The sequence below is a fragment of the Carassius carassius genome, chromosome 31 (assembly GCF_963082965.1).
Source record: "Carassius carassius chromosome 31, fCarCar2.1, whole genome shotgun sequence".
Lineage (NCBI taxonomy): Eukaryota > Metazoa > Chordata > Actinopteri > Cypriniformes > Cyprinidae > Carassius > Carassius carassius.
In genome coordinates, this window is record NC_081785.1 from 11,520,195 (window position 1) to 11,539,503 (window position 19,309).

At 39.0% G+C, this 19,309-nt stretch overlaps 1 protein-coding gene across 1 annotated transcript; it reads left to right on the plus strand.

Moving 5' to 3' along the window:
* The first annotated feature begins 240 nt into the window (after positions 1–240).
* On the plus strand, positions 241–16,788 carry LOC132111559 (acetyl-coenzyme A synthetase 2-like, mitochondrial). The gene is made up of 14 exons (XM_059518961.1): positions 241–696; positions 916–1,012; positions 2,600–2,799; positions 3,641–3,816; positions 5,170–5,322; positions 5,508–5,655; positions 6,399–6,536; positions 7,286–7,378; positions 7,538–7,650; positions 13,231–13,357; positions 13,679–13,806; positions 14,666–14,729; positions 14,990–15,111; positions 16,023–16,788. The coding sequence occupies exons 1-14, from the start codon at positions 354–356 to the stop codon at positions 16,197–16,199; spliced, it is 2,079 nt and encodes a 692-aa protein (XP_059374944.1). The 5' UTR covers positions 241–353; the 3' UTR covers positions 16,200–16,788.
* The last annotated feature ends 2,521 nt before the right edge of the window (positions 16,789–19,309 follow it).

Below are 19,309 nucleotides of genomic sequence, written 5' to 3' on the forward strand. Positions count from 1 at the left end.
TGTCGCACTTATGATCCAATTTTAGAAACCAAAGTTTTCTGATAGTTGTGTAAGTGCACCATGACTGTACAATCCAATTTTACGTAACATCCATCCCGATCAATAAAGGAAATTGCAGAGTTGGAATCGGAGGTGAAAACCAAAGCAGCGCTTGTGGTTCAGTTCATGACATGGTTGGGTTATAACGAAGATGATTTAGGAGGCGGTTTGAAACTGCAGTCACGCCATCTGCACTTCTTCACGCGGGCTCTTTGTCAACAAGTGTCCTCCTCCTCCCTCTCTGAGAAACAGTCACGGGCCACCTGCTGTGGAAACTTGAGCAAACTTCACTCCAGCACAGACTGGGTGGAATAATGTCTGGACGTATGTGCATAAGTTTGCTGAATGCTTTGGCCAGGGGAAATGTAATATTTAGGAAGGAATGTGTGCGCAAAAGTAAACGTGTTGTGTTGATCTCACGGTGTCACGCCAGGTCTCTGTCCAGCATCAGCGCGGCTCAACCGGACCTCAGCTCGCATCTCGCTGGAAAGACCTACTCAGATTTATATGAACTGTCAGTCAAAGATCCAGAAACTTTCTGGGGATCCATCGCCAGGGAAAGGCTGGCATGGACCAAACCTTTCGATCAAGTGACGGACTGCGATCTCACCAGCGGGAAAATTAACTGGTTTCTTGGAGGGCAGCTGAACGTCTCTGGTGAGTGGCACCTTTCTTCTTTAATAGTTTGTCGTGTTGATCGCTGATAAACCTCCACTTGCCGATATGCTAGATCAAATATTTTTATCTATCAGAACAAAAATGTTTTATTTTAGCTGAGATAAATTTTCTCACGCTGCTTTATAAATCCACAGATAGCAACTTTCTATCTTGTCTACAGTGGGCATAGTAGTAATTTTATATTGCATTGATCGACAGTGAACTGTTTGGATGTACACGTGGCAAAGGATCCAGACAGAGTAGCCTTGATTTGGGAGAAAGATGAACCTGGCACAGAAGAAAGGATCACATACAGGTACATTTGTAGGTCCTGAGAAATTCACATGTGGCTCTTTATCACACCCCCAACCTCATCCACCCCCAGACTTACATTTTCAACACACAGGGGTCATAGCAAGCAGTGTGTCTCTTTAAAATAACTATTAACTACTTTCATGATGCTGTTATTTTAGATTTGCCACTAAATAATTTATTCCAATAGTAGACTGGTAGTGATTACATAAATGTAGCATTTACATTTTACTATTATTTATTTAATATTATATGATTTATTTAGTTGTATGTATTCATATTACATTATCTATATTGTATAATTAGCTTAATTTTTATGCACTTTTCCTTTTGATTAGTTTACGTTTTTCAGTATTTTCTGTTTATCTTAAATATAACATGTAAGTTTTAGTGATTTTAGTATGTCTGCTTTCTGTCAGTAATTTTTTCATTTGTCTATTTTCTTCAACTAATATATAAATTTATTTATTTTTAAGTTAATTAAAATGTTTTTAATAGTTTCTATAAACAGTATCAACAATGCAAGTTATTGTTCCAGCTGGATTGAGATCTAATAGCATTATTTTCCTTATGAATTCTGACTAAGACTAGGATTGTAGGTTTTCATTTAGATTACCTTTGCAGTCATCTAATGCTCACCTCAAGTTAATCTTTAAAAACATTAATAATTTAATAACACTGCGAAATGTAATCTCAAATTGAATATCAGTTTTCATACCGTTCTCCATAATATTGTAATAGATTACAAATCCTGGCCTTGCTGGGATTGACACGGATAACATGTAAACTACTGAACAGCACACTACTGAAGAGTTTTGGGGGAGTTCTTTCACATGCGCTTTCTTATGGAGAACAAAGGCAGGTTTTGAGGGTCCTGTGATGGAATGTGCGCCCCCCACTCTTTAGTGCTTGAAATAAAGATTGAATATTCCTGGCTGTGGTTCAGATCACTGCTGTTAACAAAATAACTAAATAATTACAGGATCTACTGTCCTCAATGTTACCATAACACAACAGCCAGCAGGCTGTTTTCTCTCATCTAGCCTGCACACCGAACCTCGAAAATGAACTATTTCTCATCTTTTATGGCGGAAATGTGAAGATTTTGTGAAGAAGCAGTCCGATTGCACAAACAATCATGTGTGTAAAGATGACACCTTTAGCAGTGCACATGTACATGTCACTTTCCTGCTTTAACTGGTGAACAGAAAGTTAAAAGACATTGATGTGCATTAGTATGAAAGTGAAAATGTTTTGTCCATGGTCTCACAGTTTAGACACATTTCTGTTTCTCATCTATGACCCAAGATCCTGATTAACAGTTTCTTCAGACACAATATGGCATAATAATATGTTCATTAAGCCAACAAAAGCTTGCCTCTACTTTTTTGTAGTATAAATACACTATTAAACTAAACCCCATAAATGCCAGTTTGGTGCATTATGACCATGTGACTTCGGTGTTTCCGTGCAAGTGCATCAATTCAGCACTTGAACCACTTGAAATTAAACTATCACATATTTACTTTCCCATCCGCAGTTTCTTGTTACACAGCTGTATGTTTATATCTGTAAAACATTCAAATCTCAGGGAGCTTCTGGAGAGGACCTGTCGCCTTGCCAACACTTTAAAGAGTTATGGTGTCCAGAGGGGAGAGCGGGTGGCCATCTACATGCCGGTGTCTCCTATGGCAGTAGCAGCCATGTTGGCCTGTGCTCGTATCGGTGCCGTGCACACTGTGGTGTTTGCAGGGTTCAGCTCAGAGGCTCTGGCTGGCAGAATTCAGGATGGTGAGTAAAATAATGTTGCCTTGTTATAAAGCAGTGACCTGTTTATCTCAGCAGCTGTGAAGTTGTTTTTAATAGCGCTGTACTACAAATCGTTGCAAAAAATATCCATGATGTTTTTAGTTTAACTCTTTTTTTATTTTTATTGATACTATTCAATCAGAGAGATACAGAAAAAAGAGAACAGCAATTTTTTCAATCTATTAACAGAGATAAAAATTTAATTATTCAAAAGGTTCCTTACTCTCCGAGTCATACACAAAATAGAATTATGAATGTTAGCTCCATGAACAAAAAGCAAACAAACAAGTATAATAATAATAATAAAAAAAAGCAAAACAAATCAAAAAGTAAATACGAATATATACATACAATGCAGCAATAGTTAGAACAATTTAGGACTATTTTTTTGCTGACTATTAAACATAACTACAAAGATTAAAGTCCTCCACTGGTTATTAAAGTCTTGTAAAGTTCCTGTATACTTTTCAGGAAAGCTGAGCTCGAATTTGAAGAGTCAAACTAAATTAGGGAAAGCTAGTTAGCTAAACAAAATCCCTGGGCATTTTGGGATAAGTGTGTGTACATGATGGTCTGGACAGAGATAAGTTTCAGAGGGAGTTTGTTCTTAGAGAGACCATTCCTTATCTTATATAATAGAGCAGACACTGAGCAGAATCAGACACTAATTATGAACAAATAACATCCAAAGACAGTGGTTCAGTTGAGAAAGTTTTCATAGCTCCCAGTGGTAACAAGTACGTTCATGTGCTGTATCAGCTATTGTACATGGACTGGATAGTGTCTGTTTAATTTTAATCTTTTTTCTCTTCCATATACACAGCCCAGTGCAAGTTTGTCATCACATGCAACCAAGGTGTGAGGGGCGGCCGTATCTTCGATCTGAAGCCCATGGTGGATAAAGCAGTGAAGAGCTGTCCATCTATCCGGCATGTGTTTGTGGCCAAGAGAACTAACAATAGTGTGCCGATGGGCAAACTAGATATTTCTTTAGATGAGGTAAATCATACAGCAGTGACCTCCTGCAGTGTACAGAATCAAAAGCCAAATTAGAATATGTTTTTGTTATTATTTGGTCTTTATATACCTCTGCCAGGACTCAACAGTAGGGATGGTCGGCAACAAAGGAGAAACGCTTTAGAATAAGTAGAATATTACATTTGTCTAAGCATCAAATACATAAACCTTTTCAAGTGTATTGTATCTGTGCAGCAAGCCACTTTCTGGTAGTTTTGCACTTTTTAGGGTCTCATCTACCAGAAACAGAGTTTTTGCAAAGCTTTGTAATGGTTCGTTAAGGGGAGAAGGAATGTGTCCCTAAATTGTACCTAATTAGGGCACAAAACTAGGAGTATACAGTAGTTCTAATTCTACTTCATTTTTTGAGTAATTTGGGCACAGTCCATCTTGTTTTGTCTTGCCAGAAGTGCCTGTGTTTGACTGTCTCTCGTGATGTTCATCACTCCTTGTCTAGAATTGGTCATAGTGGTCACATGTTGGTCAGTTTGACAGTATTCTATTTGTAGGGACAGTTCAAGGAAATACTAGATCACGTGTGATAAAAAAAAAAACGAAAAAAAGAAATAAAATAAAAACCGTAGAGGATTACTGTGCAGAAAAGCTGGTCTGGGCCTCGGGAAACTCCACATGCTGTTTAAATGGGCTGAAGAGTTATGTTTTAAGATTAATGTTTTGTTTGCAAGGTAAATATCGTGTTTAATCTCATTATTTGCAGAAAAGACATTAGTCTCCAACATTAACAATGGCAAAACAAGTGGAAAATCCATTTAGACTAAACAGACGTTATTATTAAACTACAACAGATAGAATAAAAGACCATAACAATGAAGGGCATGACTGAAAGTTAACTCTTGACTGCTGGACAGAAACTCATATTAGACATCCAGGTGATTGGTGAATCTATATTGCACTTGAGTGATTATTAATTCACACCAGAGACAATGCTCTGCGGTCACAGCTGAATTTGAAGTTGTGGAAAGTTGTTCTTCCAGCCTGTGCAACATCCATATCAAAATAGATTTATTTTTACCTATTTTATCTTATCTTTACACGATTAACATTTAGCATTTTAACTAAATGAGCGTAAAAACAGCATAAATAATAGTTAAAAAGCATTCTATAAGAATGCAGTATGTGATGATTAATGTCATGCAACTAAATTTAGCAGTTTCTCAGTTCCAAAGTTTTTTATTAGTATGATTGTTTTATATATATATATATATATATATATTAGTATTTACCATTTATACAGCAATACACACAATAAAACATGAAAAAAAATGGTGCTGATAATATAAGTAAAATGCTATGTACTTTTTCTGTCTGTTCCAGGTGATGGCGGGCCAGTCGTCAGTGTGTGCTCCAGAGCCCATGGACAGCGAGGAGATGCTGTTCATGCTGTTTACCTCAGGTAGTACAGGTAAACCCAAGGGCATCGTGCACACACAGGCCGGTTACCTGCTCTATGCTTCCCTCACACATCAGGTGTGTCTCTGAGCTTCTCTGATCACACGCATACTGTCACACTAAATGTATATTTATATGTGCATTAGTGTATATGTGCGTGTGTGTTAATATATAGATTTTTTCTTTGACTGGTATAGTATATGTATATTATAGGATATGATGTATAGCGTTATGTTTGTCTGTCTACCTGTCTGTTGTTGCAGTATGTGTTTAACTACACACCTGGAGATGTATTTGGCTGTGTTGCTGACATCGGTTGGATTACGGGGCACACTTACGTGGTGTACGGACCCCTGTGTAACGGAGCCACATCTGTTCTGTTTGAGAGCACACCTGTGTACCCTAATCCAGGTGAGATATCAAGAGAAATGACCAATATTAATGATCCATGCAGTATAGATAATGTGCGCACATCTCTTTTTCAGTTGCAGATTCAGTTGTAGTGTAGTGGTTTATCGGCAGGATGAATAATTTGCATTTACATTGCCAAAGCATTGCACCGTATCTGCCGAAAACATAAAAGGTTATTTATATTATTAAGTAAAGTTGATTACAATGAATGTTTTCAAATGCATCACATCCTGTTTAATTCTCTCTTCAGTGGAGTGTCGGTCATGTTCCTCTTCTCATCCATTCTGATAGAGGTGATGACCCCTCTAGATCATGCCAGATAGTGTTCCTGTCCCTCCCAATCCTTCAAACTGAATCAACTTCTTTTGTTCAGTTCTCAGATAAAATGATGCGACACATTAACTGTATAGCAAGTCTTATCTACCTTTATGAGTGTATTTTAATGGAAATGAGCCCGCATGAGTGGCTGTAAAGCAGTGTACTCTTTAAAGTGTGACCTCTACTTGAAACCTTTTCTGTGATGTTCTCCTAATAAAACCTACTTAAACCTGGTTTTCTAAAACTGGTATTAATTAGGAAATGTTTTTCTGTAATGTTTGTAGTCATAATTACTGTTGATGTTCATGTTTAAAATTGCTTTATTTTTTTTGGTTCCATAACCGGTGTTCTGTTGAAGAGCTGTCTCTGGTTCTCTTCATTATCTTTGTCTTGACTGTTAGAATGTGTTTTGTGACTGTTTTTAGGTCGTTACTGGGAGACAGTTCAGAGGTTAAGAATAAATCAGTTTTATGGAGCTCCTACTGCCATCAGATTACTTCTGAAGCATGAGGAAAACTGGGTGAAGAAATATGACAGGTCATCACTAAAGACACTTGCATCTGGTAAGCCTACAGAGGTTTAGTAAATAAATAAATACAAATAAATTAATAATACAGATATTGTAATGTTTTTGGAGGTATAATATAATATATTTTTGTTATAGTATACTACCATTGAAAGGTTTGGGGTCAGTAATATTTTAAAAAGAAAACCATGTATTTGCAAGGATGCATTATATTGATCAAGAGTGATACAGACATTTATAATTCTACACAAATATTCTATTTGTTTGTCCTATGAACTTTGTATTGATTAAATAACCCTGTAAAATGTATTATGGTTTCAACAAAAATACAGCATCACTACTGTTTTTAACATTGATAATAATAAGAAATATTTTTTGATCATCAAATCAGCTGATTAGATGTCATGTGGACACTGAAAACGGCCCAAAAATTGTACTTCCAACACCATGGTATAGTCAGCTCTTTATGGGAGAGAGTTCAGCCACTGTTCAAATTCAGCCTGCTTACGCTGGATGATTTTTAATGAGTCTAGTCACAAAGCCTTTGAGATCAACAATGGAAAATCTGACTTTGTGCCAAACATTAAGGACACTAGACTACTGCGCAGCCGATCTGGGTTTTGTTTGTCCCTTTAGGGCCTGTCAGTTGAAAAGATAGAGCTAAGATTTCCTTGAATTGCCAAGTCACTCGATCAAATCAACTTAGAGACAAGTTTTTAAGTGCAGTGTTTTGGTTGATGAATTTGTCAATATAAATGACCATGTGAATGTGTGATCTGTTGACAGTTGGAGAGCCCATTAACCAAGAGGCATGGGAGTGGTTTCATAATGTGGTCGGGGATGGACGGTGCCCTCTGGTGGACACATGGTGGCAGACTGGTAAAACGAACACCCCACGAGACTGTCAATCGCTGCATCTCTTCTTGTCCGAGTATCGTACCCTTAGTCCTTAGTCTAGCAGCACTGATGGGATGATTTACCCCATGTGTGATGTTATTTAGAAATAAATGGATGATTCACTGGGCTCTCTCTCTTCAGAAACTGGCGGGGTGTGTATTGCCCCACTCCCAGCTGAACCAGGAGCAGAGATCCGGCCTGCAATGGCTATGAGACCCTTTTTTGGCATACAGCTGGCACTACTCGGGGAGAAGGTGAATTAAATTCTTCAACAACACATCAGTACAGAAGCACATCCACCTCAAAGTAAAAAAATGTAAAATGTCAAAAACAAAAAGACAACTGTCAGATATGAAGTGACATTGTGAGATACAGTGATAATTGCGAGAAATAAAGTAGCGATTGTGTCAGGATTCCACCATCAACACCATCCTCATCATCACTCCCTCCTCCCACTCGCTCGTTATCCCCTGAATATTAATTATCATCACCTGCATCTCCTCATCCTCATCACCGTCATCTGCTATCCTTCATCACTGCTCACCTTTATATACCCACTCTCAACCTTCAGTCTCCGTCTGATCTCGTCATTTCATGGCATACAGACTCTATTTCTACCCTCACCTGAGAATCCGCGACTCATCAGTCATCTCTCAAAGATCGGCCAGTCCTCCTCTGCCTTCAGTCCTCCTTCTGTGATCCCTAACCCACTTCCTGTGATCAGAGACTCTTCAGTTAAGTCAACATTGGTTCATATCATCCTGTTCGCTCTCATATTACCTGTCTGGTTCGGAGCATTCTGTGAATAAAACTATTAGAGTTACCATCTTGTCTGCCTCCTGTCTCATCCGTGACAGAAGATCAGACCGAAGATGCAGAATCCTACGGAGCCTGTGGGTAATCCGTCTCAAGACCCGTTTGCTGAACTAGTTCGAGCAGTGCGCCAGTCAATCCTATCATCTTTACCGGACAACCCCCCCACCATCCCCGAAGCAATCCTTCACTCTGCACGCCAACACCAACTTCCGCAAACACCCGCTTCATTTCAACCCAGCTCCTCCAAAAACTGAACGTCCGCAATCACCGCAGTTATCAAGAACTCAGAATCCAAACCATTCACGGAAAGCCGCGAGGTCGAATCAGTCATGTTTCTCCCACATTAACGCTCCGCATTGGCTGTTTACATGCAGAGGAAATCTCATTCTTGGTGCTGGAGGAGTCTACTGCTGAGCTCATCCTGGGACTCCCCTGGTTGGTCCAACATCAACCCACCATTGACTGGAAATCCGGGGAGGTCCTTCGTTGGGGAGAAAACTGTACTCATACCTGTCTAGCTCCAGTCAAGAGGAACCCGAGAGCCCTATTTCCTCCCTCTTCTTCGTCTTCAGTGCGAAAACCCAAGCTTCCAGTCTGTTCGACTTCAGTTGAGAGTCCAGAAGTCCAGCATCAAGTAGGCGTTCCAGGATGTGTTCAGTAAGCAGTTGGCTACCAAGTTACCACCTCATCGGCCATGGGACTGCGCCATCAACCTGCTTCCTGGAGCCACTCTACCTAAAGGCCGTGTCTACCCTCTCTCCATGGAGGAGTATGTGAAAGAAGCCCTTCAGCAACAGTTCATCCGTCCATCGGTTTCACCTGCCACTTCCAGCTTCTTCTTCGTGGCTAACATGGATGGAGGCTTGAGACCATGTATTGATTACCGCCATCTCAACTCCCAAACAGTCAAATTTCGCTATCCCCTTCCTCTGGTCCCAGCAGCCCTGGAACAACTACGTGGGGCCCGTATATTCTCCAAGTTGGATCTGTGCAGCGTATACAACTTGATCCGTATTTGTTGGGGTAACGAGTGGAAGACTGCTTTTGTCATGTCCTCCGGCCACTATGAGTACAGGGTAATGCCTTTCGGTTTATCCAACGCCCCTGCAGTCTTTCAAAGCTATATGAACGAAGTATTCCGAGAGTACTTCAATAGATTTGTCGTGGTTTACTTGGATGATATCCTCATCTACTCATCGTCACTTCCTGAACACAGACGCCATGTCACTCTGGTCCTGAAGAAATTGAGAGCCCATCAGTTGTTCTTGAAATTGGAGAAGTGTGAGTTTCACACCACGTCGGTGCAGTTCCTGGGCTATATCATTGGTCAGCATGGAGTGCAAATGGACCAGAGGAAGGTGGACACCATCCGGAACTGGCTGCAACCCACTTCTGTGAAAGAGCTTCAAAGATTCCTCGGATTTGCCAACTTTTACAGAAGATTAATCCACAACTACAGTATTATCAGTGCTCCTCTGACCTCTTCCTTGAAAGGCCAGCCCAAGTCTCTATCCTTCTCCTCCGAAGCCATCCAAGCCTTCCAACAACTAAAGGACGCCTTCTTAACCGCTCCCATCCTCGTCCATCCTAGTCCAGATCTGCCATTTGTTGTCGAGGTTGACGCATCTTCTACTGGAGTGGGAGCGGTCCTCTCCCAGTGGCAGGGTGAATCTTCCAGACTCCATCCATGTGCCGCCTTCTCCAAGAAGCTGTCCCCGGCGGAGCAAAACTATGACATCGGGAATCGGGAACTGCTTGCAATCAAGCTTGCCTTGGAAGAGTAGAGGCATTGGCTGGAGGGAGCTAATCACCAATTTCAAGTCATTACCGATCATCGTAATCTGGAATACCTCAAAGAAGCTAAGAGGCTCCATCCTCGTCAGGCCCACTGGGCTCTCTTCTTTACTCGTTTTGATTTCGTTGTTTCCTACCGACCTGGCAGTAAGAATGGTAAAGCAGACGCTCTCTCTCGTCTCCATCATTCCTCGTCGGAGGAGCGCCTCCCTGAGCCCATTCTCCCTCCAGCCGTGTTCGTCTGTCCGATCCTCTGGAACTTAGACGAACAGATATCCCAGGAAGACCGTCTCCACCCCACTCCGCCTGGAGGTCCAGAGGGGCTCATCTTTGTACCTCAACAATTCCGCACCGCCCTTCTGGACTCTGCTCATACAGCTCCGGGCTCGGGACATCCAGGTAGCAGGCATATCCTCTCGCTCCTCAATCAACGGTACTGGTGGCCATCTACCAAGATGTTTCCCGGTTCGTTCAAGGTTGCTCAGTCTGCGCCATCACTAATACTCCCAGAAAACTCCCGGAGGGTAAACTCGTACCACTTCCTATACCCCATCGTCCGTGGTCTCATCTTGGAGTAGACTTCATGACTGACCTTCCGAAATCTAATAACTTCACCTGTATCCTAGTAGCAGTGGATCGGTTCTCGAAGGCTTGCAAGCTGATCCCCTTACCTGGACTTCCTACCACCTTCGAGACCGCTGAAGCCTTGTTCCACCATGTCTTCAGAAATGTCGGAATTCCCGAAGATATAGTATCAGATAGAGGTCCGCAGTTCATATCTCGAGTTTGGCAAGCCTTCTTCCGACTACTTGGGGTTACGGTTAACCTCTCCTCAGGATACCACCCTCAGACGAACGGCCAGACTGAGCGGAAGATCCAGGAGATAGGACGATACCTCAGATCATATTGCCACCAGTACCAGGACAGCTGGAGCCGCTACCTCCCCTGGGCTGAATACGCCCAGAATTCTCTCAGACAGTCCACCACCGGGCTCACCCCATTCCAGTGTATCCTGGGTTTTCAACCTCCTCTGTTCCCTTGGTCTGGTGAGCCCTCGGAGGTTCCAGCTGTTGACTATTGGTTCCATCAGCGCGAGAGGGTATGGGGCTCAGCTCACGTACACCTCCAACAGGCAGTGCGAAGGCACAAGACCCAAACCGATCGTCGACGGACAGACCCTCCCCAGTATCAACCTGGTCAAAAGGTGTGGCTCTCAACCCGAGACATCCGCCTTCGCCTGCCCTGCTGTAAGCTGAGTCCCCGATACATCGGACCATTTACCGTGCAGAGGCAGCTGAATGACGTCACTTACAGGCTCAACCTTCCACCTCATTACAAGTTTTCACCTTCATTTCACGTCTCCTTGGTAAAACCCTTCACTGATCCTGTCACTTCTCCTCCCTCAGATCCAGGACCCAGTGACGTACCTCCTCCTCTCGTTCCAGTAGAAGAAGAACCTATCTACCGTGTCCGCACTATCATGGATTCACGGCGACGAGGTCCCCGGCTGGAATATCTAGTAGACTGGGAGGATTATGGCCCCGAGGAACGCTCATGGGTACCCCGCGAAGACATCCTGGACCCAGCTCTCCTCACCCAGTTTCATGCAGACCATCCTGACTGTCCTGCCCCCAGGGGTCGTGGTAGACCTCGCTGCCATCAATGCCCCTCTTCTCAAGCGTCAAGAGCCCCCTTGGGGGGGGGGGGGGATTCCTACTGTCAGGATTCCACCATCAACACCATCCTCGTCATCATCCCCTCCTCCCACTCGCTCGTTATCCCCTGAATATTAATTATCATCACCTGCATCTCCTCATCCTCATCACCGTCATCTGCTATCCTTCATCACTGCTCAGCTTTATATACCCACTCTCAACCTTCAGTCTCCGTCTGATCTCGTCATTTCATGACATACAGACTCTATTTCTACCCTCACCTGAGAATCCGCGACTCTCAGTCATCTCTCAAAGATCGGCCAGTCCTCCTCTGCCTTCAGTCCTCCTTCTGTGATCCCTCACCCACTTCCTGTGATCAGAGACTCTTAAGTTAAGTCAACATTGGTTCATATCATCCTGTTCGCTCTCATATTCCCTGTCTGGTTCGGAGCATTCTGTGAATAAAACTATAAGACTTACCATCTTGTCTGTCTCCTGTCTCATCCGTGACAGATTGTGAGATGTGCTGTGAATCCCCAATTGTAAGATGCAGTAAGATTCTAAAATATAAAGTTAAAATTCTGAGAGATAAAAGTCATAATTGTGAGGAATTATGTTTCAGTAGAGATTTGATAATCTAAAATATAGTTATATTGTAAAATAATAATTCATAATTGTGAGAAATTTGCAATTGTAAAGATATAGTCATATTCTGAAAATTACAATTGCAAATTAAAAGTCAGAATTGTTAGAAATAAGATTGCAACCATGAGATATAGATAGTTGTCTAAAAAAAAAAAATTATAGTTGTGAAATAAAAAGTCATAAATGTGAGATATAAAGCTGCACTTATAGAAAATAAAGCACAGTATAGTCATAAACTGAAAAAATGGTTACAACTGAAATAAAAAGACATTTGTGAGATATAAAGCCCCGTTTGCAAGAAATGGTCACAATTGTGAAATATAGTAATAATCTGTCAAATTAAAAAGTCACAATCACAAAAAAGTGACTGTTGAGAGATACAGAGGCATAATAAAACTCACACTGTTAGACTTGTCAGTTATAACAAATAAAGTCACAGTTGTTGTATATGACGTCCCAGTGTGATATATAAAGTTACAGTTGTGAAACGGTCACATTGTGAAATATAAAGTCAATTACAACAAATTAGTTCTAATTAGCTCTTTACTTCCTGGTTTTTCCAGTGTAGTTAACAACTGTACAAGACAGTTGCTAGCAGACTATCAGACCTAAAGAGGGTTATATTTGTCTTTTGCTCTGCCTGGTTCTGCCTGGATCCATGCGTCCAGCTTGATTAAAGAAAACTTTGTGTTACAGACAGTGATGAACTTTGAACCCTCAAATTCTCTACTGCAGCAGAAAAAAAAAGTGAAATAATGCATGCTGAAGTGCATGTAATCTCCTCTGAGGCGCTCTTTTGTTACGCTCCCGGGCTATTCAGAGAGATTTTTACCCCCTCCCATTAAGATCATCCAAGGAGGGACATGACCTCTCCGTGCACGTGTTTTTAGTAATGTAGAATAATCAATTTTGCTTTATCAACAGGGACAGATATTAATTGGAAATGATGTCAGTGGAGCTCTGTGCATCAGCCAGCCTTGGCCTGGAATGGCCAGAACCATATTTGGAGACCACCAGAGATTCGTGGATGCATATTTTAAACCGTACCAAGGTGAGCAAGACCCCAGATGCTCTCTAAGCTCCTTCTTGCTAGGAAACTTATGAAACAGAAAAGTTGGAATACTTGCTGAATTATTTAACTGTTCTTTTTGACTTTGACTTCAAAGCGAGGGCATGAGAGGAATGTTAGCAAGCCCTATCTGGGAAAATGTCAAAATAATCTGTTTGGATTTTTCAAATGTGCCTTCTGTTGTTGTAGATTGTACTAACTCCATTTTAATTTTCACGCCATAAAAAATTTCAAATAAAGTTAACATGAAAATTTATGGATGATCAGAGGTATAAGCTAGTATAATGGTGTAAACTGTCATAGGCCAGTATTTTTCGGGTGATGGGGCGTACCGCACTGAAGACGGTTACTACCAGATCACAGGGCGGATGGATGACGTCATTAATATCAGTGGGCATCGGCTGGGCACTGCTGAGATAGAAGATGCACTGGTGAGACCCCAAGATCCTTTATCATAAGCATAATTTAGCATTCTTGACCCAAATGCCTTCTTTCAAATCATTTGAATATCCCCACACTGCAATAATTGGGCAAATTAGACCTGATACAAAAGTGTTCTATAGAGAATCTGTATTTACAGAGCTATGCAAATACACTGCTGTTACTCTAAAAGTTTGGGGTCCGTAAAGGTTCGATAATAGTTTCATTCCAAGCGCTCGCGCTTTAAATTATCAAGCTCATTATAGCAGGATTGATTTTGATTGGCTGTCAATGTTTTTATCATTCATCAGATGGAAAAAATCATTCTGAATGTGATTCCAACTATATTGTTTCTCTATGCCTTTATCGTTATAGTTGTGGTGTGTACTCTGCTATTCTTTAATACTGAGAACGATTTTTAGAACTATATTAATTCAAAAATGACTAAATACATTTATAATGTTGAAAAAGATTTCCATTCTAAATAAATGCTGTTCTTTTGAACTTTCTATTTATGAAAGAAACCTGAAAAATGTGAACAAAAATATTAAGCAGCACTTATTTTTAACATTTAATAATAATAGGAAATGTTACAATGAAGACTGGAGTAACAGCTGCTGAAAATCCAGGATCGTATCACAGGAATAACTGTTAAAACTATAGAATAATAGTAATATTTTGAAAAGTTTTTACAGTTTAAAATAACTATTATTGTTTTACTGACTTTTTGATCTAACAAATGCAACCTTGGTGAAAATGAGATACTTTTTTCAAAAACATTAAATAAAAAAATATTACTGACCACAAACTTTGGAATAGTAGTGTAGAAGCAAACTTTTTGGTTGACAATGTGTGTTTCTCTGTTACTAGGATGGACATCCAGATGTTCCTGAGACCGCAGTTATCGGAATTCCCCATGAGATCAAAGGAGAAGGTGAGGCCCCCTGCGAGCCCTCGATTTGTTCTTCCTCTCACCTTTTTCATTCATGCGCCATCTGGAACACCCCCAGCAACCAGAGACCTTTTGACCACTTCCATTGTGTGCTTTACAACACCCTTGGTCATTGCGAAAACAACATAAAATAATAGATATAATTGACCATCACATAATCAGTGATCAAGGTGAATCCGATCTTACTTTGCCAAATGTTGACATGTCTCTCACTTTCTTTTCCTATCTTTCTCTTTCACCAGTTCCATTTGCATTTGTAGTTTTAAAAGAATCTGCTTCTGAGAACCAGCAGGCTGTTGTGGAAGAATTGAGACACCTAGTGGCTACCAAAATAGCTAAATATGCGGTCCCTGAACATTTCCTGGTAAAATCAGTGACTTTTTTTTATTGAACCTTGTTGTACAGTGTTAACCCTTGATTTATATTATTCTTACGGTGGCCGAGATAGCTCAATGCGCTGCAATTTAAGAAAACACATGCAAATTGAAAAAACACCAGCAAATAAAAAAAAAAACATCTTCATCAATTTGACAACACAAGTGTTGCAAATCATCACAACACATGCATTTAACGAAACGTGCTGCAAATCCTTCACAATACATGCATATAACGAAACGCGGTGCAAATCATCCCAACACATGCATATAACGAAACCCTGCAAATCATCCCAACACATGCATATTAAGAAACTCTGCAAATCCTGCTACAAATGGCCCTGACCACAATGGAAATGTTTCGAGGAAACCTCAAAAAGTGTCGGACCCGGCTGGGATTTGCTTATCGTGCAGTGGCTACTGGTCAGGGGAGTTGTTGGTGAACTGAAAGGTGAGGTTTTAAAAAAAAAAAAATTTAAACACCCTGATTGCATGATTCCTTTATTTTTTGGATATTATTAGCCTAAATAAGCTGAATAATTACACGATTAAATGTAAAACATTACTTAAGATGGCTAACTTTAATATCCTCAGCTAAATATAATTTTAAGGTTAATGAAAATAAATTTGCTATGGTTCATTAATTGTTTCTTAATGTGCAGGTGTTGTGATGATTTGCAGCATGTTTCGCTAAATGCATGTGTTGTGAAGGATTTGCAGCGCGTTTCGTTATAATGCATGTGTTGTGATGATTTGCAGCGTTTCTTAATATGCATGTGTTGTGATGATTTGCATGAATGATTATGACTGATCACAGGTGTGTAGTCAGTGCAGATCTGTTGCACAGATGGTTTGGAGATTTATTTTGTCGGCTGTGAAAGCATCTCTTCTCTCTTTTAAGGTTGTAAAGTGTCTTCCTAAAACACGCTCTGGGAAAATCATGAGGAGAATCTTGCGTAAGGTCGCCATGCAGGACACGAGCAACCTGGGGGACGTCTCCACGCTGGATGACCCCTCCGTCGTTTCAGAGATCATCGAGGCCCATAAACAAAACCGAAGTCATGCAACTCAGAAGTAGAAAAAGACTGTTGGAATGTTGAAACGTTTATTTTGAGGAACTGTGATGACAGGGAAACTGTACAAGTAATTCAAATGTAAATGTGAGAGTAAATATGTTAGCACACAGAATGGATAAATTGCAGGTTAAGTGCTCTCATATGTAGTAAAACTTGCTCATTGCCACCTAAACTGGATGTTAGCCCCTCCATAAGACAACTTGGACAAACCTCTTTTTAAACCATAATTATGAAGTTCTGCACAGTGTTCTTCCTGTAGTCAGAGACTATGTGAGATTTGCTGTGTCACACCATGCTTAAGAGATGATTTCATTTTTAAGGTGCTCAATCAGTTTGTATTCCATGTTCTCCTTTTTTCCAGTTGTATGCCTTCATTTCCTAATGTTTGTGACCAGATGAACGTGAAATGACTTGAATTTTCAAAGCAATATATATTACTATATAATTATGACATGATGCCCTTATATTATTTAAGTGGAAATTTTAAGCTTCTCTCTTTAATTTCACTACCGTTACTTATTTACAAAGATTAAGTGGTAACACTTTAGAATAATGGTCCTTTAGTTAATGTTAGTTAATTCATTAAGTAACATGAATAAACAATGAACAATACATTTATTACTGTATTTATTCATCTTTGTTAATGTTAGTTAATGAAAATACATATATTCATTGTTAGTTCATGCTAATTCACAGTGCATTAACTAACTTAAGCACAAATTTTGATTTGAATAATGCATTAGTAAATGTTGAAATGAAAATCAACTAAGATTAATAAATGCTGTAGAAGGATTGTTCTTCCATGTTAACTAAAGTAGTTAACTAACATTAACTAAAGGACCGTTATTCAAAAGTGTTACCGATTAAGTTTATCATCACTTGATTATAAGGATTTCATAGCTTTTCATAAAACTGTGAACTGATTCTATGTATTCCTTTTTCTTTCTTTACTATATATACTATTTCTTTACTATAGACTGCATTTAAAAAGCTTTAATGCTGATAATGTACTGCGTGTGTCTTTACACAAATACTACATGATGTAAATAGCCTAGAAATGAAAAACACAGGAACTCATAGTGAGTCCAGCTGCAATATCATGATGAAATCATTGTGATGTTGTTATAATGATTATTAATTTTGATTTATATTAAGTTTTTGAGGGGAGCATCTTATATTCTGGTCTGTGATAAACATAACTATACTTTGAGATATTGTTGTGCAAGGTAAACCTCACACACTCACACCCAAACATTCATGTGTTAACATACATGGAAAAATAAACCACTGTTTCAAAACGTGTGTGTTTTCTGCATGAGTGTGTGTAATGTGCATTATAGAACAAAATGTCAAGCATCTTCAAGTTTTTACATTATTTGACTCATTAATTGAATAAAATAGAAAATCTTGAGGGAAGCGTTGGAGAATTAATCTTTATTAGTCAGGTTTTGTCTTCACAACTAAACAATTATATTCCCGGAGAAAGACAGAACTGAAAACTGAAATAAAATGTGTTTCTTGAGCTGAGATTGATTCAGAGGATTTTTTTATTTTATATATATGTATGTATGAGTGTGTGTGTGTGTGTGTGTGTGTGTACATGTATATATTATATTTAAGGAGCTCATTAATTAAACACAATTTGGAACTCGTCCACAATTTTTTTTGTGTTGTGTCATTAGTTGTGTCTTAATTTGATTAATAATTATTACATAAATAGTATTTTAAAATTACCTTTCAAATTGTTTTATTTTACTAATTTACTATTAATTTATTCTTAATTTTTGTCTATTCTGTATTATTCCACCCTTGATATTACATATTCTTCTTGCTATTATTAACCTATTATTGTTCAGTTATTTATTATGGTATTATTCATATTATACATATAATTTTATGCTATTATAAATCTATTATGTCACATATGTTATTGTACCGTTGTACTCGCTTTTTATATTATTCACTTTACTTTAAGTTGTACTGCATATATTTTTTAATACAACATATCACTTTTACTATATTTCTACTGTGCACTGTATCAGTGCATATTTTAATTTTCACTGGATCCATAAAGCCTCATCAGTTACATGTGTTATTATTTGTTGTGGAGTTCATCTGTAGGCTATAGAGTGCTATCAAAATGAAAAGCAGACTACAAGTGTGTCACTTTTTGATTTGTATTTACTTGTTTTATTAAATTTTCTCAACGATAGTAAATTATTAGTGTTTAAAGGTGTATTATTTAGATTTTATACGATTTTATATTCAAGGGAATGAGCTGTGTTCTTACCTGAGACACAAGAAAGAGAGAAAAAAAGAAAGAAAAATGTTGGGATTGAACACAGAGAAATCAATAAAACAACTACATTTCATTTAATGTACATTCAAATTACATTACATGCATATGTCACTACTTAATTTAGTTATACTAAATTAACATTAGAATTGTAAACCGAAAAAATCAACGAAATCAACAAGTGAGACAAATGTGAGCTTTCACAATTCCTTACGAAAATTAATAATTTTCCAAACCTAACTAAATAATTGGAAGCAACTGCCGTTTTTTTTAACTGCACGTAAGATCACAAACCTCCGAAATCGGTTGATAAATGTGAACGTTATCGTGTTGTTGTTGTTTTTTTCAGAAAAAAAACGCAGCTCCCCCGTTTACTTTCATTTGTTTTTAAGGCAGTCTTGCCCTTACTAACATGGCGGAGGCGTTGACGTATCGCGGCAACGAGATAACGTTCACATTTATCAACCGCTTTCAGAGGTTTGTGATCTACGCGCAGTTAAAAAAAAACTTTGCCTCCAGTTATTTAGTTAGGTTTGGAAAATTATTAATTTTCGTAAGGAATTGTGAATGCTCACATTTGTCTCACTTGTTGATTTCGTTGATTTTTTCGGTTTACAGTTCTAATGTTAATTTAGTATAACTGTGACATATGCATGTAATGTAATTTGAAAGTACATGAAATTAAATGTAGCTGTTTTATTGATTTCTCTGTGTTCAATCCCAACATTTTTCTTTCTTTTTTTTTCATTGTGTCTCAGGTCAGAACACAGCTCATTCCCTTTGAAATACTGGGATAAAATCTAAATAATACATCTT

Excerpts from the sequence above, each read along its gene's own strand:
- LOC132111559 (XM_059518961.1), top strand. The coding sequence starts at position 354 with ATGTCTGGACGTATGTGCATAAGTTTGCTGAATGCTTTGGCCAGGGGA. Across the intron at positions 5,656-6,398 it reads ACCTGTGTACCCTAATCCAG|GTCGTTACTGGGAGACAGTT; the intron begins GTGAGATATCAA and ends GACTGTTTTTAG. Across the intron at positions 15,112-16,022 it reads CGGTCCCTGAACATTTCCTG|GTTGTAAAGTGTCTTCCTAA; the intron begins GTAAAATCAGTG and ends CTCTCTTTTAAG.